Source organism: Bombus pascuorum, chromosome 8 (genome assembly GCF_905332965.1).
Source record: "Bombus pascuorum chromosome 8, iyBomPasc1.1, whole genome shotgun sequence".
NCBI classification, from domain to species: Eukaryota; Metazoa; Arthropoda; class Insecta; order Hymenoptera; family Apidae; genus Bombus; species Bombus pascuorum.
In genome coordinates this window covers 16,863,952-16,888,855 of record NC_083495.1, presented here as the reverse complement: position 1 = coordinate 16,888,855, position 24,904 = coordinate 16,863,952, and the positions used below count along the sequence as shown (strand labels likewise).

At 37.1% G+C, this 24,904-nt stretch overlaps 3 protein-coding genes across 5 annotated transcripts in view; 2 read left to right on the top strand and 1 right to left on the bottom strand.

The window, feature by feature from the left end:
- LOC132909518 (1-phosphatidylinositol 4,5-bisphosphate phosphodiesterase epsilon-1-like) overlaps positions 1-9,451 on the top strand; it is a 125,317-nt gene extending 115,866 nt beyond the window's left edge. Inside the window, exons 11-20 of one of the 2 annotated variants that reach the window (XM_060964388.1) lie at positions 158-443; positions 904-1,115; positions 2,061-2,338; positions 3,850-4,076; positions 4,343-4,570; positions 4,931-5,155; positions 5,643-5,946; positions 6,344-6,698; positions 6,980-7,303; positions 7,707-9,451. In XM_060964388.1, the coding sequence (XP_060820371.1) occupies positions 158-443; positions 904-1,115; positions 2,061-2,338; positions 3,850-4,076; positions 4,343-4,570; positions 4,931-5,155; positions 5,643-5,946; positions 6,344-6,698; positions 6,980-7,303; positions 7,707-9,210 (3,943 nt within the window). In that variant the 3' untranslated portion in view covers positions 9,211-9,451. Of the gene's footprint in view, positions 1-157; positions 444-903; positions 1,116-2,042; positions 2,339-3,849; positions 4,077-4,342; positions 4,571-4,930; positions 5,156-5,642; positions 5,947-6,343; positions 6,699-6,979; positions 7,304-7,706 lie in introns of both variants that reach the window. The other variant, XM_060964387.1, reaches the window with a different exon arrangement.
- Positions 1-24,904, bottom strand: part of LOC132909575 (small ribosomal subunit protein uS10m) — a 262,722-nt gene that overhangs the window by 195,523 nt on the left and 42,295 nt on the right. The window lies entirely within an intron of this gene.
- Positions 19,104-24,663, top strand: LOC132909563 (N-acetylneuraminate lyase-like). 2 transcript variants are annotated; one of them, XM_060964476.1, is made up of 8 exons: positions 19,104-19,254; positions 20,033-20,094; positions 21,508-21,584; positions 21,928-22,073; positions 22,336-22,504; positions 22,934-23,082; positions 23,641-23,812; positions 24,443-24,663. In XM_060964476.1, exons 1-8 carry the CDS (start codon positions 19,249-19,251, stop codon positions 24,592-24,594), a joined length of 933 nt encoding a protein of 310 aa, XP_060820459.1. In that variant the 5' UTR covers positions 19,104-19,248; the 3' UTR covers positions 24,595-24,663. The 2 variants fall into 2 exon arrangements, with proteins under 2 accessions (XP_060820459.1, XP_060820460.1); XM_060964477.1 differs by lacking the exons at positions 20,033-20,094; positions 21,508-21,584 and having other exon boundaries at positions 19,110-19,254.

Below are 24,904 nucleotides of genomic sequence, written 5' to 3'. Positions count from 1 at the left end.
GTCGTTGTTGTTTCTCTTTCCTTCTTGACGCGATTCGTATCAACGATTCGATTGTATATTTTTTTTAATAGTATCGAATAAAGAGATATAGTTGCGCTAGTAACGTTATGGAATGTAATACAAATAAATTTGATGGAAGGTACTGCGTTTGTTTCAGAATTTGGTACATGGGTCTTTGTTGGATACTTCGAGGCCTGAAACGGCAACAACAATTAACAGATCGTAGATCGCGATGGTTGAAAGAAAAATACCTTCAGCTTTATTTCGAAGATGGATGTGTCGAGCCAATGACAGCCGACGCTATCAGAGCTTTTGGCGGTCGCGACTGGTCCACGACCGAAAGTATCGGCACGCTTTCGCCGACCAGCAGCAGTGCTCTCCGCAAACGAAACGTTAAAGGGAAAAAAACGAAATCTATCGGCAATATTCACGCGTTAACAAAGGTTTGTTCGATCAAAGATTTATACAGTAACAAAAGACAAAAAATGAAGAAGACAGAGGAACTTGTCGTTTATCGTGTAAATAAATTCACGGACATTTATAATGTCTCTCTAGTTTTTCGGAACAAAATGATCGGTTTGAAAAAGTTTCCTTGCAAAAGTATACTAAGATCGAATCGATCGATCGACGCGAAAGCTTTTCGCGCGTGCATGCGAAGAATACAAATATTACGTACGTCTTTTCAAGAATAAATATTTAACATGTATGAGTAGCAAAATCACGGTACATCGTGATATAATTTTATAAATTAACGTACTCTGTGAAGTCATTGATAACTGTGACAAAGTGGCCAGTTCGATTCAAAGTCGATCGAATATATAAAACTTTATAAAAAAAACAAGTCCCTGTGTTAGATCAAAGCCAGAACTAAACTAAAGAATCGCACGTGATTATTTAAAACAGGATCTAAGCCTAAAACAATATGACACTTCGTCTCCGGATGGAGGCTTAGCAGCAGTGGTCCCTTCTCGGCATATTACGGGTAGTAGAGAATCCTTGACGAGAATCATACCAGCGTCTCCACGGTCTAGCAGAGATCGAGTTCCCCCGCGTAGTCCTCCTGGATCCGCCGAACGAATTATTAGTTCCAACTTGCCTTACTCCAGCTTTCAAAGGTAAGGATTCCGATAATTTTCAGTCTTATAAGGAATTCGACAGAAGGGAGCAAAGTAGAACAACTAGACCTCGTCTCTAAAATTCTTCATAGATGTCGATTACTTTCGCGCAGTTGATTAAACGCACGGCTATTATTCACTGGAGCTGCAATGTCGAGAGATAGAGAACCAAGAAATGCCTTTCGCTTGTGTATCTCTAGCTAATTAAATCGCACAATTATATTATACATACGTACGTTCTGCAAAGTAATTAATGGAAATTAATTTTTCTTTCAACGAACCGAATGAAAAGTTCGTTTCGTTTATTTGTATTTAATTTAAACTCGTATTTTTTCATATGACTTTTGATAAAAGATTCTTGATATTGGTATTTGATTTTCAAAACGTGTATTCATCCGTAACAACTAAACTGCGGATCTTTACGCGTTTAGGAGAAATTCAATAAAGTATTAAATCGTAGCATGGAATAAAATCGTAATCCGTTATTTATTTTTCAACAAGGTAACCAAATCTACCTACGAAAAAGACGACTAAAATGTAAAAATTGTCTCTTTGTCTTTTCTCATTCGACTCTTTGCTATTTAAAAATATTGCGATCAAAATTATATTAATTTATAATTATATGAACGATCAACTAAGAAGCCGTGTATCGAGTACGAAGAAATTTGTAACATGCGGGAAAAGATGAGACTTAACGTAACCGAAAACTAAGCTAAACTAAACTAAACGAGATATTTTTTAATTTTTACAACGTCCAGGCTATAAATAGTCTATGCTACAAATTATTAAACGTACGTACATATATGGCAAGAAGAGTTGACATTTACAAAAACGAGCGTTGTCCATAATTTCCAGCCTATTCTTAAAACTTGCTTTCTATAAAGTCTATTGAAATAACATGTTTCCTTTCGAACGATATTTACACAGCCTATTATGCGTCGCCAGGGACAAGGATAAAAACGGATCTGGAATGTCAGGTGGAGTGGAAGCACCTTGGCAAGTGAAGGCACGTGCCACTTCCATAATGTATGAAACTCAGTTGAACTTCGTCGAGTTTGTCGCGTTGTTCCGTTCGTTCAGCCTGAGAGCAAGAAAGGATTTACGCGACCTATTCGGCCAACTGGCGATCACTTGTCGTAGTCAAAGCGACGGTTCTTTGAGAGACTTTAATGTACGGCCGCCTGTGTTGAGGCAAACCAGTGACGCAACCCCTCAACGAATCGGTCAGTTTCCACCACTGAATATTTTCGATTCTAAGCCTAATTTCGTTTAAATCTCGATTTATAAACCTAATCTATACGTGTAATTTTACTTTCATTTTCTTTCTATCTATGATTTAACGTTTCGTTTGAAAAGTAAACTGTTGCTTTTAAATGTATTTACGTATAATGAAAATCTGTATTCGGTAAAATATACTTTTGTTCGAGTTTTTAAATTGTATTTAATTATTTTCAAACTTATATTGTAACGAGACTGATTACTCTTAATTTATACACGCTTACGTATATCAGATTAGTGAAAAGCTTTGTTCGCTTGTTAAAGACACGTGATTCGTAAGATTGATCTTACGAATCGTCGATATCATCGCGATCGAAGAGCTATATCATCAAACTGGTAAGAGATCGTACAAACTAATACCAAACAGGTACATCGTACATTGCGGTGGATTTAACTTTGCGTTTTCCTCTCTTCTCTTTTGTTTTCTTATATCCACCTTGTATAGACTGATCTGATATACCTGCTGTAACTGTTAGAAGAAAATGGACCTACAAAGATATATTAAATAATAGAGTATGAATTTGTATGTAACGAATAGAATAGATTAGTATTTAATATAAAATAATGAAATTATATTATATGAAAGTCTAGAGGATAAACATAGACCATATAATTTGTGCTACTGATATTTTTGTATCACGCTCTAGCATAAAGTTAATCGAATAAAGCAGTTTATCATGTATTATAAAGACTTTATAAATGAGTTACATAAATACATTATCTAAAGTATTTTAGCATATTTTTATTTGAATTCTGTTTGATACCTCATTTTTCTTACGTATAGATAAATATGCAAAACGAACTGATAATTTTAGTCACCTTAATTTACTTCGTTACGTTCTTACGTGAAAAATTTTATTTACCACGGTTGTACGATATCATAATATCTCGGTAATAATTCTTTCGTGAAAGATTTTTCCAACATCCGAAGCTACCAGTTATACTTTGTCGTGTGGCATATGTCCAAATCGAAAGCGATCGACGTCGACGCAAATACATGCAACTTTAAACGCTTTGTTCAATATCGAACTATCTCGTATTGTTCGTTGAGATCGTTCGAACATTCGTTGCTCTGCTGGAAGTAAAAAGGAGTATAAGAAAAAGAAATTATTCCTGACGTATTACGTAACATGGCACAATTCTTGTAAATAAAGTTTTATCGTATCTCTAAATATAAGAAAGATACTTGAAACGACGAAAGCCATTAGTCCATTCTGCACGCGTAACGATAAATTAATTAATAAACAATAAGTCGATTAATTTGGCTGAAAGACGATCGTAATCGTTTCATCGGCGGAAGAAAATGTTAGTGTACGGGTATTTGTTTTCGACAAAGATATATAGAAATAATCATTTAAAACGTTTAGATAGTTAAGTTTGAATAAAGACAACGTCGTATCGTTTCTATCTGTTTGCACGTCGACGGCATTATAAATATGCAAATATTTTTAAACAGGTCTCTTGACGAGAAATAACTCGATAGACTGTCACGAGTACAAAACCAGCAGCAATCTTCAAAAGAAACAAGTCTTCGACGCGGTGGCTGCGGCTAGCATCGTTAATAATTGTTCTGGCGTTGACACTTCGAAATCGCAAGTTATCACCCTGGCCACGTTCACTAAGTTTTTGGAATCTCGGCAGCAAGAAAAACTAACCGACGACGAGATCAAGGCACTGGTCAAGGTACGCAAAGATTTAAAACAAACTATCGCCGCTTTCTTATACTTCGTCTCGAGTTCGATCGTATCGATTACCGAATCATAAGCTGCGATATTCGCCTAAATCGGCAAGCAGCATAGCTTACTCGAGGGGTACTCGATTACTTGGAATTAGGATGCGTAACGGTTATGACAAACTGCTGTTATCCTGAGGTCATGCTGCGCGATACAATGGCGTAGAAAGATATAGCGAGTAGCACGATCAACCGAGACGATTTGCTCTGATTCCAGCGACACGAGCCGGACCCGGGGCTACGTACACAATGGTGTTTGTCTTTCGAGGGCTTTGCACGGTACATGATGGACAAGGACAATTATGCCTTCCCAAACGAGTATGCGACGCCGTTCGAGACTGAAATGCAACAGCCATTGTCCCAGTATTACATCGCTAGCTCGCACAATACTTATTTAACTGGCCATCAACTCAAGGGAGAATCTTCGGTGCAGCTTTACTCTCAGGTAAACGAAAGCTCGATCTCGCCGTTTCAACGGTGATCTTCGTCGTATGAAAAAATATGAAATGCGCGATACAGATACGCGGACAAACAGTCGTGTGACTAAGAAAAAGAAATTTGTCAAGATACAAAACCTAGTTGTTACTTTTCTTCGTTATAAAATTTCTACTTTAAAACGCATCGTATTAGTAGCAATATTTCGATAATTAAAACGTATTCGTATTATTTCCCTCGATCGGTTATTTGTACAAAAAACATGTAATCCGGTTTTCGTTTGCGAAACGTTGAAGGGATTTCAAAGTATTTGCAGTAGGTGAAATCCACGAGGTAAAATACTCGATGTGACGGTAAGTTGGTTTTGCAGGTACTACTAACAGGATGTAGGTGTGTAGAGCTCGATTGCTGGGATGGCGATGATGGCTCTCCCGTTATTTACCATGGTCACACCTTCACTACCAAGATACCATTTCGCTTGGTCGTAGAGGCGATTGATAGAAGTGCTTTCGTCAGTTCTCCATATCCCGTGATTCTCTCCATCGAGAATCATTGTTCACAGAGTCAACAAGCTCGAATGGCCCAAATATTTCAAGTACGTTATCTTTTATTATTTCAAACATTCGATTAATTGCGCGTACTCGAACAATGAGCGATACCGAGCGAAACGAAGCGAAGCGAGCGTCGTTACAACAACGACATAGTCCGTTAATTAGTTTTTATCTACTTTCTGTTTCTGTCGTCGTTTATAAATCGTCGCGAGGCGAATATTTTGAAATCGTCGACAAAATTAACTCTGCTCAAAAACGCTAAACGTTCGCTTTATAAATCACTTTCGCGTCAATGTCTACGCAATTTAATATAAAAATAATATCGATTTTAGTCTAAGGATATCGATCGTCAGGCAAATTTTCCGTCATCGATTAATAATTCCCATTTTTATCTTTTTTTTTTTTTTCCATTCAGGCGCTTCGAACTTTCGCAATTCGTACCTCTTCGCGCGACGTTTTACGTAGCAGGGATATTTTTGTAGAAAAACGAAAGGAACTTTGAGAAGCAAAGTTACGTGAACTCTGTTTCAGTCGGTATTTGGAGAAAAACTGGTGACAAAGTTCTTGTTCGAGACGGACTTTAGCGACGACCCTCAACTGCCATCGCCATCGCAATTGCGCTACCGAATATTAATCAAAAACAAGAAGATGGTGGTAGAACCCGCTGGTCCTTTGACGCACGCTCCCCTGAGTCATCGTGGAAAAATGCTCATGTCCGATCGAGCTTCGTCTATGAAACAAATGCGTACCGACGTAAGCAGCGCATCCGTCGTCGAATATTTCAGCGAAGACGACGACGATGAGGAGGACGACGATGAAGATGACAATATCGATGGTAAATGTTCTACTCCTAGTTCTCTCGATCAACTATGACGATATTTATCTTAAAACATAGCCGATCCGTGTTTCGTTCAAGTGGATATCCTAGTGGTATTTCGTAAATCGCGATTTATTACACACTTGAAAATTAGAAATATCTGTTTCTCGCAAAGAAAAATTCTTGTCGTTGCGTGATATTTTACAATGTTACGCGAACGACATACGATAATATCGCTACGGCGCGGGTAATTTAAAGCGAGCGGCAAAGCAACTGCAGTCATTTTTCCGTTCGCCGTGCAGTAACTTGGTTACGTCAAAACCATCGTACGAACTAATCCGAAACTATCGAGCACAAGAACTTAACTAATTACTTAATTAACGAGCGAGCTAACGCGAAAGTTTCACTCTTCCAGATAACTCCATTTCCAGCTACGAAAGGTATTTGGGTGGGATGCAGGTGCCCCATGGTCGATTAAAGTCAGATTCCGCGGTCGACGATAAGTCGCAAAAACAAAGTAGCCAAATTGCCAAAGAACTTTCGGATTTGGTGATTTACTTGCAAGCTATTAAATTTCGTGGGCTGAACACTACGCCAGGAACGACGGCCACTGGGAAGGTGCGACATCAACCGCACACTGGACCGGTTCAAAGACACAGCATCGCTGGAATAGGAGCTACCAGCATCGGTGCCTCTTCCGGATCGCCACAGTCTTTATCGACATCGGCTTCGCTCGCAAGCGGCGGCAGCAATATCGAAAATCTCTTCAGGTTGGTTTTCCATCGTAATTCGACGTAACGTTGATGGTTCGAACGAACCTCAACTACTACTAATCTTAATGGATCGTTTCTAGCGAATTCGTAATAACTCTTAATACAAAAACGTTTCACGAATAGATAGATCGTGTACGTTGTTCGAATGATTTTGCAATTCAAATACGCGTGATCGGTGTAACGCGATACGACTACTACCAGTACCGTCGTTGTTTACGTAGTGCAAAGATTCGGAATTTTTATCTATAGATGTTTGATAAGGTGTTAAAATATTTCAGATTCACGCGCGGAGTTCCAGCCTGCTTTCAATGTTCTTCGTTGAATGAAAGCACAGCGAAGAAGATTTGCAGAAAACAACCTTTAGGAGTTGTCGCCCATGCAGAAACTCAGTTAATACGAACGTATCCGGCTGGAATGCGTATTGATTCGACAAATTTCAATCCCGTAATCTTCTGGGCCTTTGGTATTCAAATGGTAGCACTAAATTACCAAACCGACGACGCCGGATTAAATTTAAACGCCGCTATGTTCGAGCAAAATGGCCAATGTGGATACGTTAGGAAACCTTCGGTTATGTGGGACAAAGGCCATATGATGTATAGGTATGCGCAAAACTATGTATCTCCACTTTCCGTAAAATCTTCCATTCGTTCAAATCGTTACAAATTGGATATATTTCTAATTACTTTAATACGAGAAGATTGTCCTACAATTCGATAATTTTCTATTATTAACGATAAATTGCTTCCGCGTTAAGAATAATTAAAATATCTCCGCAAATTTTGTTGAATTTATAAACGATTTTAATTTAATTTGGACATTTTGTTATCGTCGAAAACCGTATTCGTCCTCTTGCTAGGATTTTCGATCTTTAAATTTGGAATTTTAGCGATAACAAACTCTAGTACAAATATAAAAAATTGAAATGCATCGAAATATATCGAAACATAGATATATCTCTCCGACTTAACGTACGCTTGGCTAAAATATGAAACTCGTTTCTAGACGCTTCAATCCTTGGGATAAAGAATTCGACGGGCTACATTCGGCACACCTGACGCTTTCGATAGTCTCTGGCCAGTACGTTTCCCCGACAAATTTCGTCGCCAGCACGTACGTCGAAATCGAACTAGTCGGCATTCCGATCGACTGTGCCAAGCATAAAACGAAAATAATACAAAACAACGCGCTGAATCCTATTTGGAACGAGAAATTTTGCTTTCAAGTAATGTTCAAAGACCTTGCCTTTCTGCGTTTCGGTATCGTCGAAGCAAGTTCCCATCATTTGATCGCCCAAAGGGTCATTCCGTTGAAATGCTTGAAGCCCGGATACAGACACGTACGTTTGCGTTCCTGTAAAAACAAACCTCTGGCTCTGTCCACGCTGTTCATTTATTCCCGTTTGGAAGAGGAGAGTCTCGATTATAACACGTGTTGCCGCGATCACAAAGAATCGTCGAAGCGGCCATCGTCGAGTAAGGAACCGGAAAAATTGACTACGGTGGATCCTGGATTAGGTGGAGTGACGCTGAAGAGAAGAATGTTCTTCTTGATGGTTTATCACGTGATACCGGAGGAACCGTACACTATATTAAAAGTCACGCAGGAGAGTACGACGCACGAGGTGATGTTGCAAGCTCTTCAGAAAGCTGGAATATCCGCGGATCGAGTCGACGAATATATTTTGGTGGAAGAAGTCTCTCGTGGTTGGGAGAAAAGAGACAGGGAAGAACTTCCAACTCAACGCGTGTTAGATCCAACGGAGCATCCGTTGCAAGCGCAGGCTTTATGGAAAGGGCAGGGGCGTTTCCTCTTGAAGAGGGTAGGCGATGATCCTAGCAGCAGAGCCTGGCTGGCTTCCATCAGGAGTACAGCTGGTCACTCGAAGCTCGACTCCGAAAGAGACACATCCACGCATATCTGGGACGAAGCTGACACCTTCTTGGTTTGCATTTACAACGTTTCGCCGGATATACCGTACGCGATACTTCGCGTTCCTGTAAGCAGTTCTGCTCAAGATGTTCTAGCTCAGGCTCTAGTGAAGGCCCGAAGAATGGAGGATCCGATGAAGTTTGCTTTGGTGGAAGAACTCGAATGGGGAGGAGCTGGAGCCGTTGGTAGTGGCAGTCGACAATTGAGAGTTTTACGCGATGACGAGAACGTGTACAGTACTCAAGCCTTTTGGAAGACGCTCGGAAGATTCATTCTGAGAGAAAGAGAACAAGCGATACCGAGGCGGCATCTGTTGCCAGCAACCTTGGATAGGCTGAGCAAAGGTTTTTCCGTAGGAAGATCGGTCTCCTTGCCAGGTTCCAGCAAGGAGAAGATGCCTGTCTCGGAAGCGCTTTCCGATCCAACTTCCAGAGGGCTGAGACATCGTCTACTGATGCACGGTCGTAGAAGGGAAGTTCACTCCGATGGCGAAGATATTCGCGAGTCTGATATTTTAAACGCGGCCCTTCACTTGAAGAAGGTATCCTTAAGAAAATTAAGGGTTTGGAAGTCATAGTGGCAGTCAAGGGCGACATCGATTTCATCGATCTTCGCCACTCGGAAAAATCAACCGTAAGTTACGATAAATCATTGCATTCGAGGTAAATCGAATCTTCGGAAGGCAAATGCGAAATTATCCGACGTTTTTCAGGCGATGTTTGACGAAAGAAACCTCGAATATCGTTCGTATCGTTTCGAAAAAAAAAAAAAAAAAAAAACAAAAAACTCCACCAGTAATCAGCATTCAAACGTTACGATGTAAATGATAAATAAGCGAAAAGATGCCTAATTATACTCGACACTGCTTCTTGATTCTGCATAATCTGAGTCTTTAAACCGTTACTTGGAGACAAAACCGGTGTTGACGACAAACGGTATCATCGGTTCAGACAGAGTTTGATTGGACGTGAAATTGTAAAACACCGCGCATCTGGAGTCGAATAGCTTTAAAAAAGAAAGCCAAACTATCGATACGTTCAAACAATCCTGTTGACACGTTTACGCGCTGCCCAAAAATGTTTATCTCATCTTCGTTTAAACTCTAAAAATTAATTTTATCCTATGCTTAATCACTTTTAATTTTACGACCACGCTTCTCTAGTCACGTTAGTATTATCACGTCAATGTACAAAAGCGTAATCTCGCATAATCTCCAAAACGTCAGTTCCTCGAAGAAAAATTAGAATTATGAAATTCAACGGATTCCGATGAATTTCCAAAGAATTTCCAAAGAATGGCAAAGAAGGAATATTTTTAATCGCAAAGTTTAGTTCGATTAGATTGATTTTTTTTTTCTTTTGATTGTAAATTAATGTAAATCTCTTTTCCATATTTTTTTATATACATATATATATTTTCTAATCTATATAATATATTTTAATACACGTATATACCTATACTTACAAGAAACGTTTGTGTACAATATGATGAAAGGGCTTCGTCGATTTTATCGAGAATCTAGAGAATTTTTACGACGAAAAACCAATTTCCTAACCGGTTAATTTTATTTCGAGAATGAAGCCAACCGACAATTTCTAAATGAACGTAACTTACAACGGGACCTGATTCATTTTTATAAGTACATATTAACTTGTCCTTCGAATATAATAATTAACGCTTGCACTTTAAGTACCTGACTCGTTTTTAGAAGTTATTTTATTCATAATAATCTTTCATTATTATGAATATCACGATCAATATACGCGTGAATGTCGATCATGCGGTCATAAGTATTCGTTTTTATCTTATCAGGATACGTTCCTACGCTGCGCTTTAACGATCGAGCAACGGTTGTCCGACCTACTGCACAAATTTTTATGGAATTCTTTCGTGAAAAAAAATTTTTCGTCTGAAAAAATTGAAAAACCTATCCTCCGCTTCTTTCGAAGCAACGTCGCTTTATTTCCCGACGATGGTCGCTATCGCTATTTCTACATCAAATTTGTATACGAAAGGAGACTCCACTCGACGACAATAACAGATTGCTTCTCTTTTCTTTATTTCGTTCTTTGTATATACTTTGTAACGCGAAATTTTATACGATACAGAGCCAGGCAGTGTGATTTCTTTTCCCCGGGCGTTTTATCGAAGGAAATAAAAAAAAAAAGTATATACGAAACGCATTAAACGAGTATCGTACGAATGGAAATTTATTTATTTTATCTATGTATAACGTCTGTATAGTACGTAACGTCCTATTTCTTCTATCGATGATCGATAGGATTCGTCGTATTAGCGTCTATCGGTACTTTGATCGATATTCGATTGATATTTTATTTCTACATCAGCCTGTCCCGTCTTGTACGTAGAAGAGAAAGTAGCAGAGTAAAGCGACATAAAGTAAGAATCTGCATCTAGGAATGAGAAACGAGACGTCTAGTCAAGCTCTATCATCGATGTTTAAAGATGCGCTTCAAGTAAAACGTAACTAAATTATTTTACGAATACGACGCTAAGCTCGTCCACGATTAAGCAAGCAGCATTCTAGCAGAAAGATTGATCGTAAGGTAAAGTTCTGGAAATCGCAATGAAGTGAGTTAAAGTTATAAAGTAAATTACCTGTTACAGTTAGTAAAAACAAGTTAGTTAAATAGAAAAAAAAATCTATGAAACAGCAGTATTATTTCCATATTCCCATTGACTGCGTGGATCATATTCGGCGCAAGAATCCTTCTAGTCTACGCGTACTTGTGGCGATTTGTTTGATTATTCGTTTGTTACGAGAACGCGGTGCTGGCAATATATATGTATGTACATAATTTTACATTATCTTCTCGGTTATTGTATCTAATCGAGCGTACGATCGGATTTTCTGTAACGAAAACTCTTAAACGAGAAATATTAACCCGCGTGAAGTTGCTACTCAGAAGTCATATTTATTATAACGTTGTTGATACCGAAGAGAAAAAGCGAGAAAGTAGAGTCGTCGGTGTTACTTTTACGATCATTGCCTCCCTACTACTCCTGGACCGTTAAGCGAATACAATTATAGATTATAAATACGAGACCAAGGAGTATCGATTCTTTTTCACTCTTAAACGTCGTTCCGATCGTTCGAAGGATCGTTATACGCTGCGCTCGGTTTCGAGCCGGTTTCGTCGGAACCTTTTGCCTAATTTTCATGGTATAATTCTATATACAATAGGTGGAAATAATTAGCGAAAAAGATAATATTATAAAATCTATCTACCGTGGACCAGCAACGTCACGATTAAAGATTATCCTTTGTCTTCCATGTATTTATCCTAACGAAGCTTACGATAGTTTCAACGAATCGTGACAAAATAATTTCGGAATACGCACGAATATCTTGCTGTCGACGTTCGATTCTAGAAGCGGCAAACGTCGTTCTGTCGGAAAATTTGTCGGCCGTTTTCGTTTGACCGAGCGAACCACTTTTAAAAAGAGCGCTTTCGAAAAAAAAATTGCTAAATACTTACGATATTTTGTCTTATAGGATGCCGTTTCCAGAATTATACAAAGATAATGTTTCTGAATAACTTCGTGACGTTACTGCGCTCCTTAATATATTTTTCGACACCACTTCGTTCATCCATCTTTTACCCGTTTTTTCGAGTCTATCTAACGCTCGTATATCACGAGACAAGGCAAAATTCGATGCGGATTCATCGCCAACGAGAATAGATATCGTGGTTCGCTAATTATATACGTGTTTGCAACAAGACTTACTCGAAAGTAAAACTCATTTTTAATACGCGGATTTTATTCCAAAATTTGCTAACATTTAACAACAGTAAAGTCATTGATCGATTTTAGGTACAACTTGTAAAAGAGGAAATAAGAAAGATACATGTGTATTTGTTGTAATTACGAAGCAAACGAATTGTATATACAGTTAGTAAAATGTTCACGCCTGACAAGAAGCTACCTTAAATTTAAATATAAAACACTGTGTACGCTTCTGACGATTAAAATGAATGCTATTAATAGCTTTGTTAAAATCAATTTTTACGCTGTATCAAATTGTTGCGTTACTTTAGAAATAGCTAACACGTTATTTTATTGCGTTATCTACATTTGTAGCGTTTTGTAACATTGTAATATACATGTGTAATATCTTGTAATATGGTCGTGAAAACCGATATTCCGAACGACTTCGAATTACATTAGAAGCTGATACGAATTTCATTTTGTTAAAGCATCTTTAGATTCGCGACGACCAAAATTCAACTCTGTACGACTCTGTACGACTCTGTATGAAAAAAAGAAAAAAGAAAAAAGCTACCTTGAGGTTGCGTTGTTCTTGAAAAATTTACTTGAAAAAAAATAGTAGGAAATTTTGTAAAAAAATCTCGGCTAAATATTATATCGATTCGATGTGATCGAAATGCAGGACAAAACTGCAAGTGCAATATGTATATGTATGTATGTATATTGTATAAATATATGGTATAAATACTTGGATAAGTATTTATATGATATCTATGCGTCTGTCGATTCAACGTGTTGTTAAGCATTAATTTCGTTCATTTTAACGTGTAACCTTTGTTCAAAGGTAACGTACGCCACGTTAATAACGTTTCGTGGTAACGCAAGGTTTTTTACGAACAAAAATACACGAAAGAAAGCAAATTTACACACCGAAACAGTATTTACGTAGCGTGAAGCAACTATCGTGCAACATTCTGTATATACATAGAGGCAAACAAGGGCTACTAATAACGGTAATTAAATGTTGTAGTTAAATTCGATGCTCCTTGAGTCTCGGATAAAACCCCCGCATCGAGAATATCATCGATTACAACGGACGTCTTTCGAACGGTAGAACAGGAATACTACAGCGATAGTTCTTGAATCGAGTTATTATTTGTTGTTAAACTTTTCAGAAGCATTCGCGTCGCTACGGACTTGCACGATAATTGAATATCTATATTAGATAACGTTAGAATCGTTGATCTCGGCGAACGTATCCAGCTTCGACGTTGAACGCGTTAACGTCGACTCGCGAAGATCGAATTACGGTAATAACACGTATCGCGTAATCAGCCTCTTTGCTATGGAACGGCAAGATTCTTTGAAATTGTTTTCTCGTGTTTCCGTCGATTCGTCGATCGTAACGGCGCTTATGCTTGGAAGTCCCTTCTTTACGGCTGATTCCGAAATATCTGTTGAGAATATTTATAAGACGGAAGCTACGTTGTATTCCGCTAGAAAGAAACAACTACTTCTTAAAACTTTTGGGACCACGCTCATTAATCGTATTTTCCAACGAGCTCTCAAGGGCCGCCGCTTCAACGTAAACGATCCAGTATTCGATTTCTTTTCGTCGATAAAACCGTGACGATCGAAATGAAATTTACGGGGGAAATTCAAGGGAAAATTTCAGGGGAAAATCTAAGGGGACGAAGAGCAGAGAAGGAGATCGAGCAGCCCGAAATCCACGTTCCACGAGATTCAAAAACACGCGATCGAATTTCACGAACGTACGTACTCGGCACGCGCGTCGCAACATCGAAGCGTTCTCTCTTCATCTTCCGATCGCACGAAACTTTCAACGTCAAATTCTAGAGAAACGAACGATTCTGTCTTTGTTGCACCTAGCGAGCAAACCAACAACAACGACGTCGCTCGTTCGCGTTCGGTACGAAGAAACGCATCTGGCAAATCGCAACCGTCTATCATTCTTGATACGATCGTTTCGAATAAACATTACGACGAACATCGTCAACATTTTGCATCGTTCTACGTTAAATCGATAAGATTGGTCGTGTTCGGAACGAGACAATGGGAACAATATAAATCGAGCTGATCCACTCGATCGTCCTTTTTTGATCGAATCGAATTCGAAGGATACAAACGTTGCATACGAAAGAAACGTATACCCTGTATCGATCGGACATATACCTGTTGTACATATCCGTGGTTCTTCGGTAACTGTTACGTTAAAATATCTGCGCGTAATATATAAACGATACGTAAATGAGTATAAATTATATGCATTTGCGCGTGTATGTATATAAAAAAGTATTCTTACATGGCTACATATGCGTGACTGCATGTACTTCTGGCATACTGACGCACGCACGCATCCAGAGAGCAGATGTACTGGCTGATTCGATAACGATCGATGACGGAAACTGGACGTACTCGAGTATAAAAACGTTGCATTTCGTTCCAACGATGGAAACTCGCGCGTACCTATACTAAGTTGAAAGAGCGAAGCGACTTGCTAGGGATTTTCCAATAAAACTTACCTATTACTATCATACGACGCGTTATCGTTACCATTACATAGCGATAATGTCGCAAACACCCGCGAGCTTCGCTTCCGTCTCTCGCAAAAACGTGTTGGATGCGAAAGAAAATTTGCGTTTGTAGTTGAAACGTAACAGGAAAGAACCAACGTTTCGTCGGACGATCGGACGCGCAACACGAACGAGTTAAACTAAATAAAGAGTAAAGCTAACTAATTCGAAACAGCAAACGTTCGGGACAACGATCGTTATCGGATCAAGCCGTACACGTTGCTCTCAACGGCTACGAATTATATGCTGCGCTTTTGTACGGTATGCGATTCGAGGTCAAATAAAAATTACAAACTTTACAAAAAAAAAGAGGTAATAATAAAAAAAGAAAATAGCGTCGATAGAAAGAAACAGTTTCTGCCGCGTGTCCAGGCTGGTCCGGCCACGGCTGTTAATCTATCCAATCGAAATATACAAATATATATATAAATATATATATATTTATATATACACGAGATATGTCTTTTTCATAAGTGTGAATTTTATGATATATATATACATATATTACATATATGTATTAATTAATATACATACGTATATATATATATATATAATAGAATGTGGGTCGTTTTCACTGCATTCTCATCGACCGCTTTTCGATGCATCGTCAGTAAATTAGGTCGTTGCGACTGCTGATATTGATCGCGTGTACAAGTCATTAAATAATTAACCGATTCGTTGAGTCTTCGCCGAATAATAGTAACGTAACCAGCTGGAAGAAGTGACTTCGAAATAGCATTAAAAACGATCGTTCCTATGGAAATTCGATTACCTTTACCTTTCGTTTCCTGCTAAAACGGATATTGCTTTATTTACCGCTAATACGCTTCTTTCGTATTTCGTTCTCTTACACCAAAGAAATTGAGTATCGATTCTGTCTCGTTTTTTACAACGCTATGTAAATACGTCTACCGCTTTACATCGATTTCTGTCACGATAGATTGATACAATTTACAAGCGATTCGTTATAGGTATATGTAATGGGCTCTTAATTATTAGAAACGTAATAGCGATCGTTAATGTAACAATGACTGTTCAAATTTTTCAATGAAATATATATATATATAAATGGAAATTCTAAACATTCGTTGATAAAAATTAAGGCAAACATGTAACGTATCGTTTCGTTTCGCTTCGTGACTTGAAATTACGGAATAGTTTTTTACGTCCTATGTTTTTTTTAAAAAAAAACTATCACATTTGTGAAAATACGTAAGTTAAAAGTTCGTTTAGTACGCGTTGTCGCGTTACTTTTACCGCAAACGTAATCGCGATATACGTACGTTGAATTTTATGTTACGATAAAACTTAAAAGGTATCTTTCCTACGTATCAAATTGTTAATGAAATTTTCATTCGTATATATTGTTCGATTATATATTACAGCCACGTGCCAAATTAAGCAAATTCAAAAACGACGAATTATACTTTCCTCCGATAAAAATAAAGAAATAAACGCCAGAAATTTTTCATTAAATATCTTATACGTTATTTATACACGTTTATTCTGCGTAATATTACCTTTTCCTTCTGTTACTTTAAATCCATTAAAAAATATACATATCTTTAAAACTATACTCGATAACGTCCTGCAGAAAAAACATTTTTTCTAAGTATGTAGATACCGCGTGTTCTGGTTACGTCACGATTTAACGTCGTAGAGCTATTCGCGTAAACGTTGACGCTGCATTTGGTAATAAATATATTTCAAGCAATTATAGGTCGTAGCGGTCTCACGAAGACAACTCGATTTTTGAAAAGTAACTTTAAATTCTAATTGAACGATGCTTTGATCTTGTGCCACGACTTGGCGTATAATTTAAAAAGTCCATCAAAATCCTTCTCGTACGCGTTTTCGTTCGATAGTTTTTTAAATTAAGTTTTTGGAATATAAAATAGCGAATCGACGAAACAGATATATTCCCGATTAGGATTTTTACACGATTCAATTATAATTTTTCTCTCGCGTGAAAACGTTTGCTAAGAAACGGATCTTTCGATGATAATAAGTCGTCGAATTAAATATTTAAACAATTTTTCCACGCGTAATACGATTTCCAAAAACTTGATCGCGTTACGTAAACTTCGTAAACTTTCCGATCGTTCATCTTTCATTCCTACTCAATTTTATTTCCCGTACTCGTAAGTTTCACTTTCATTTGTATTCTCTACAGTGTACGACAGAGTATGTTACAAACTGGTAGCTGCGTTCACATTTCTAGTTGCTCGTTGATCGGATTCACGACGGATTCGTAGATACGAGCGATTTAAAAAAAAGTGTCATAGTTACGTTAAATAGTATTAACGCTAATGACGAGAAGATACGTACATTGGATAAATTTCTTCGTAGAATATAAAGAAAAATCGTTGTTTACGATAAGAAAGAAATGGCTAAAGCGAGTCGAGCGCTATATAACTACTCGCCATCGTCGTCGTGACATCGTGTCCAGTACGTTGCGCGAACATGGAAAAACAAGAAGGTAGAAAGAGTAAACGTATCGGTAAAGGAAAGATTCTTTTATTAATATACACCGATAAGCCGTAGCGTGAATTTCGTTGTATTTAAGCGATAAACAAATTTAACAAAATTCAACAAACAAAACAAAAAAAAAAGCGAAAAGAGACAATTGAGAGCGATCGTAGCGAGTAACATTAATTAGTATTCTCTCTGGCGTTATTACATAAACTTTCGAGTAGTCTTTGTTCTTGTTTCGAGGAATAATGGTACACGTAATAGCTGTAAAAATACATATAATTTATCGCTACGATATTGTGTTGATATATCATTGGCATTGTTAAAAGGAGAAGATCTACGTGTAAATAAACATAAAAAGCATTTTTATAGATAACCTTAGTCATTTCGATATCAACCCCGACCTTTAGATATCAACGACGAGATAAAAGAATCAGCGAAAATTTAATAAATACCGTATCGTTTGAGGAGAAATCGGCAATTATCTGGGAAAGAAGATTTCGATATTTCGATAACCTTGAAAAGTATCGTCAAGCTCGTCGTTTCGAGCAATTTTTCTCTCTACGCGTTGCCGCCGCTCGTTACCCTCAGTTTCCGAGATATACGCGAGAAGCTTCGATCAAATTTACTTTTCATTACGCTTCGTTTACCGTTCGTATGCGAAAACAACGATATTTGCGGTAGAAATTCTTGTACATACGTCGCGTGCACTCTACGTACCTAAGTCTATTGTTTTATTGTTTGTCGGCTGTTACTTTTAAAGTCCGGTGACTTTTTGCGTAACCCGGAATTCGTCCCTCGACCGAGGCGACCACTACCTATGCAAATATAATTAGTCGGACCGCGATAATCCTAAGGAACTGTGATAAAACTAAGCATTTGCATTTTACTAGGGCGCTTAATCGTTCCAAATATATTCAAGTCGAGACGTTCCTTATGGTTATTGCTCCGTCGGATAAAAAAATGGAGAAACGTGGGTTTTCCCATCTTTCTCGGAATTTCTACCCGCAAGCTACCAACGGTGGAGCGACCAACGCTCGGCGAGAGTTTTCCTCTGCGATACCATCGTCACCGAACTTCGCTGCTTTCTCATCGTCGGATCGGTCAACGTCTCTTTACTAGTTGTCGTCCTTTGATCGGTCTACGTCTCGTGACTGATTTTCCATCTCTAAATAGTTCATCCGTTTAAGTCGTATCTATACGCACCGAGCGCAACTGTCCATATCTACTTTAGATCAGTCATCCGGTTAACTTATATCTGTAAGCATCGAGCGTAGCTATCTCGCCTATAAGTTGTTGGAATAAAGCGTAAATCGTAACCTGTTAATCCGGTGTTATAATCGATTCAACCACCTCTTAGGTTGTCCGAAAGGTTTCTTTCGTTTTATAAGGAAATGATACACGCGCGACGTTGTTTGTTTTATATTAGTTTGTTGAATCATGCACGAACATAATTATAGAAATAGGACGAAACGGACCATACCTAATTCGATAAAATAATAGAAAACAGAGATTGTCGCTCGTCTATTATCACCTTACGAAACGAAAGAGACTTTTCGGACAAGCTGATATAATCGTAGCGGGCATTTACGATTCGGGTCAAAGTAAAATATATATAAAGCGCGAAGAAAGTATATATACATATTATGTATTATTAGCACCGTAGAACAAAAAATTGATATCAGTCAAAACGTAACACGTGATATTTGATACTAAGCAGAGAGAATCTTATCAGAGCCACGGTTAAAATATTCCTCTTCGTCGCGTTATATACAGTACCCTAATCGAAGCTCCACGAGTTCACTACACGTTCCAGAATGCCGGTACGTATGCATATGTACATCGTACGTCAATTATCGTACAGATTCATTTCACAGCTTACCTATTCGTACGTTCGAACCGATTATAATCAAGTTTTTTCTTTCTTGCTTTCGACAGATTTTAAAATATTTTATTTATATTTATTTTAAAATATACGTTCGAATACTAATTTCCAAAACTGTACCAAAACTCTGGAAATTTAGCAACAAAGACAAAGTAATTGTTACAAGTTCAATTTTGGAGTATCGTTATTCGAACGTATAATCAAACGATGCTTCGACTAATTAAATGTAATCTACCGTCGTTATTCGCGTTAGATTATATCGGTAGAAAAGGGAAAAATAATTGACCTCTGAGCTGTCTATCAATTATACGCTTATTGCGTATACCGATCGACGTAAATTTCAATTTCAAGAGATATAACGCTGTAGCGCTTCAAACATATGTATAGCATCTTTTATATCGTACGTACATATCCGAATTAAAATCATTATTTTCACATAGAAATTTATCGCTACTGCACTCGAATGCGCTTGCGTTTAGCTCGAACATATTTGACATCTTACGTCTATGTATATTTCCATAATAAAAGTTACTTCGTTCAATCAAAAATTACTAATACGTCAAATACAATGTAAATATGACGATACATCGTACGTAGAAAATACAAACGAAAAATGTATTTATAAATGCTACTAGAAGACGAGCTACTTTTTTTCTGTAAAATATCACAACGATAAATTATGCGTTGATAATAGATTTGCCTACTTTTAATTACAGAAGGTATCGTTCAACTATAAGGGACTGATCGCCCCAGTATTTACACCCTTTAACAACGACAGGTAATTTCCGCAACATTTATCTAATATTAGCGATATTGGTACAACGAAGAAAAAGAAGCATAGTATAAACTACATCGTAAAACTAAATGATATGAACTTGTAAATGAGATGAAATAACGAAAACTTGTTGGTTGAAACTTAACCGAAACCTACGAAGATCAAATTTCCTACGCGATATATTTCTGATTTTATACAAAGAATGAAATTCCCAGTTTGCCTGATTACCTCGAATTTCCTAAATATCTTTTCGTTGTCGTAGTCTTGTATATGCATAACATAGTTGCTCGCTAAAATATTCGAACGATTGGACCGGCGAGAAACGAAATTTATGACACGATACCGCGGTAAACGCAGTAAATGTACACGCGTCGATAATATGCGAGTAAAATTAGAAGAGAATCCGGACAACGTATATAGGACCGGACGATGGAATAGGGAGCGTTACATAAGCGTTACTTACATAGATAATTACGTTTACCGAAATGATAGAAATATTTGGACGCGTAAAGATACACGCGACGCAAGCACCGCGGTCGTGTGATCGTTACGTTTCAGTCGATGCGAAGACACGGAGTAAGATGCAAGTATTTCATAGCGAATAGTAATTTTGTGAATTTTTTAAACGTGTCTGCATTTAATACGAAAAGATCAGGAAGATCGACAAGTGCGAGTGCGAATCGATAGTGGCACTACAATAAAAAGGAAGTTCTTATCGGGAAATTGCAAAACGTGCGAAGAAAGGTGGTCGACTGCACGCTACATAATTTAGAAATGGAAAAATGAAAGGAATAGTATCTAGAATAATGCTTCAGGACGAAGGAAGACATGATCTTCCAGAGGAGAGAAGAGAAGCTTATTATAGGGAACACGTAGGTGAGAACGTACGCATTTCTGCTTCGAAACTTGCTAGGATAACTGTCGGTAGTTTCGGAAAGAACGTGTACGACGAATTGTAGAATCGCGATCGTGGTGCAGAATTCTTACGGAAAAGGCAGGAAGATATAGGAGAAACAAGCATGCATGAAGAAAAAATTAGCTTTTGGAAGAAACCGTATCGATAAAGATAATATCGGGATCGTTGGGATCGAATCATCCGAGATTAGAGTAAACTCGATCTTTTTGCCCTAGATCAACGACACGATATATGAAAAAAGAAAAATATACGTGTACCGTAATAAAAAGAAATTTACTACCGACTGTAAAACGTGGAGATGTCTCAATTATGATACGGTGACGTATGACAACGAATGGGACCGCGTTCGTTAACGAAATTTCAAACAAACGTAAATATCTAAATATTTCGAAATAATATTTATTTACAAGACGACGATCCAAAGAATCGTTCGGGAATGCAACAATTTAGAAATACAACGTTTTAATAAAATTATAACTCTATCTATTTGTTTATTTTAGCGCAAGAACTTTAAACTTGTCGATTATACCGCAATATGCCGACCATTTGGCGAAGGAAAAAGTCACCGGTGTTCTCGGTACGTAAAGAATTTACCTATTTGTACGATTAAAATATCTTATTCGTCGATTATCATCGATGTCCAAATTTACCATGATCGAAAGTCAAATTTCTATATATTATTTACACTTTTTTATATATCTCTACTTATATGTATATCGTGCTCGCCATTCGATCGTTTAATGGTATTAAAAAAATGGTAATAAACATTCTCATTCGTAAATAAGATCGTGATCCTAATTTTTTTTTTCTTTGATACGTTCTTTAATACGTTCCGTTGTCAACGAGATTCCAGAGTCAATTCGATTTATCGACGTAAGAGATTATTTATTAATTTGAAAGGAAAAATTTGTAATCGATAGTAAATGGAACGACCGGGGAAGGCCCATCCATGACCACAAGCGAAAGAAAATTAGTTGCCGAGGCGTGGGCAAATGCTGTCAAAACGACGAAGCAACATTTGATGATTCAAGTGGGCGGTACATCGCTTCCTGATGTTCTTGAACTTGTACGTAAAGTATTAAGAAACTAAAATATTCGTTTAAGGCCATATTTTCGACAAAATCAAATTTGAGACAGGTGTCGTCGACAACTAAAAGGAAGCGTACGTAAAAGAACTTTTAGTGCAAAATTCGATATCATTCGAGTTCGATTTCCTTACTCGATAACGACAAGATTTTTAATAATAAGTACATGTCATTTTATCGTTTCGCTAAATTACAGTTCGATACACCTTATTCGGTACTACATTTAGCAATATCTATTTCAAGGCAAAACACGCTGAAAACGTTAAAGCAGATTCTATTCTCTGTCTACCGGAGTTGTACTTCAGTCCAAGCACTTCCGAGCAATTGAAGGATTATTTGAAGCTAGTCAGTTCAGCAGCACCGAATACACCGCTTCTATATTATCATATTCCGAGCTTGACTAACGTTGATGGTAAGCTGATAATTACAGTTACAGCGATTCTCTCAATTACGCGTCCTAAGTTGAAAGACTATACAAAGAAATATATCTACAGCGATTATATGGAAATGTTAAGTTGGAAACTTACAACCTTACGATGTACAATTGCAATACGCTCTAAACGTTACTTTGATATAATTTCCATCTCTCTTTTCGTTTAAACATTCTGAGGAGTCGTCAAAACTGATTTGTAAAATTTCACTTTCTCTCTCCCTCTCTCTCTCTTATCGACGGACGATTAATATACAGTTATCATGGCAATATAGAAAATCCTTTGTCATTTGTATATCTGTCTATACTTATATATTTTCTTCGTCTGATTATTAATAAAAATATCGCATGGCAGGAAATTCCTACGATATGAAATATTATGTATTTAAAAGCGTATTGGCGTTTTTTCAGTTCATATGGCGCAGTTTCTTGAATCCGTCAGCGAGGAGGAGATTCCAACTTTCGTAGGAATAAAATTCACAAGTCCTAGCTTGGACGAAGGTGCTCAAGCTTTTCGCGTTAGTAACAATAAATTCGCCGTATTCCTTGGAAACGATCAGGTATCCTTTATTATCTATTATTATTTTTTTAAATATCACGTTTAACGTTAACTCTGTAGGTAATATACAGGATATTCGGCTACAGGTGTCAGGAAATTTAAGCGATGATTCGTAAGATAATACGAAAATATTAGTAGCATATTAATTCTTTCCGTATATTCGCGTATATATTGTGTACGTTTGTTCACATAGATACTTTACCATAGAAATAACGTTATCATTTACCAACTTTTGAAATTATTTCCAACTCATCTTAAACTTATAAACTGTTACTCGTTAATGTAAAAAGCACTTTATAAACTGACGCATTATGTTACTCGTATCTCTATGATATTGATTTTGGTTACATTTTATGTAAAACACGTAGGTACCTTTAAGATATTTAGGTATATATAAATCTTCGACCTAAAACGTATCACATTACCTCGTTGTAATCGATCCTAAGAACCTTAACACGTTTCGCTTGTCATATTTTACAAATTAGATGCAAGCGATTGCTTTAAGAGTTAAAATTTCAAACGTCAAACTCATACGATATTTTTATTGTGTTCGTTTCAGTTGATAACCGCTGCTTGTGCATTAGGAATGAATTCTTTTATAACGACAGGTTCAAATATGTTCTCCGAAATTGTACTCGAAACTCTTGCAGCCGGTCTTGCAGGAAACGTCTTGAAAGGAAGAGAAATGCAACAACGTTTGACAAACGCTGTGGTGAATGTATCGAAATATGGTAAAATTATAATTAAATGTTTCTTTCGTTTAAAAATATTACCAAAAGCATAAATTCAATTATGTATCGTGTACATACAGTAAAAATCACTATACATCCAATTCTATTTTGTCACAAACTTGGTTTAACAAGGTTTGATAGAAATAACGATCCAATTCTCTTTGTACCAGATTTAATTTGACCTAACGCGATTCAAACGACGCCTTTTTAAAAAATTTATTTTTTAACTCTCTACAAGCTTAAAGCTTTCGATGGTATTTTCTTCTAGATTAGTACACTTTGATTTGGTTTTATTTTACTTTTTCTTGTAGTTTAATTATAAGCTATTCCTTTACCTTATTCCCTATTTTATGAAAAAACTATGTAAAACCTATTTCGATCGAAACGAGATGGCAATACTGAATTTCAGGAATTCCATTCCGTTCAATTCCATTCAAATCGTCGAATAATTTTCCTTAAATTTGTTACATATTACTTTACAGAAGAATAAATCTTATTTATTGCAAAATATATAATTTTAGTTGAAAAGAAGTATAGAAATTTAGAAATACAAATAATAGTTTTACAAACAATTTATATTTAGTACCATACTCCCTTCTTTCAATCGTTAATGTTATAATTATGTTACAGGAACCTGGGTAGAAACTATGAAAACAGCAATGACCCTGTTAACGAGCATCAATCCTGGACCTCCACGTGCACCTCTGAAACCTTTGCCTGTTCAAACTGTAGCATCAATGGCGAAAGATTTACAAAATTTAGGATTTAATGTAAAACTCTAATGTATCAAAAAGGGCGAGAAAATAATATTTACCATTATCTTTACAAATAAAATTTATGCAAAATAATAACATTTAGTATTATTTCTATCGAAACTTTTAGGATGTTACCATTTGAAATTAACACGTTTAACCGTATTTATTACGTTTGTAACTACAATCGTCAAAGTGAACGAACGTCGAAGTAAAACTAGGCGAGTTCGGCATTTCCGAATCCACAGAATATACTGTAAACGTGATTGCCTTGAATTCGCTTTTCGTATTTTCTTATACAGTAAAGTAATAAATGACGATTGTACAAAGAATACACAAA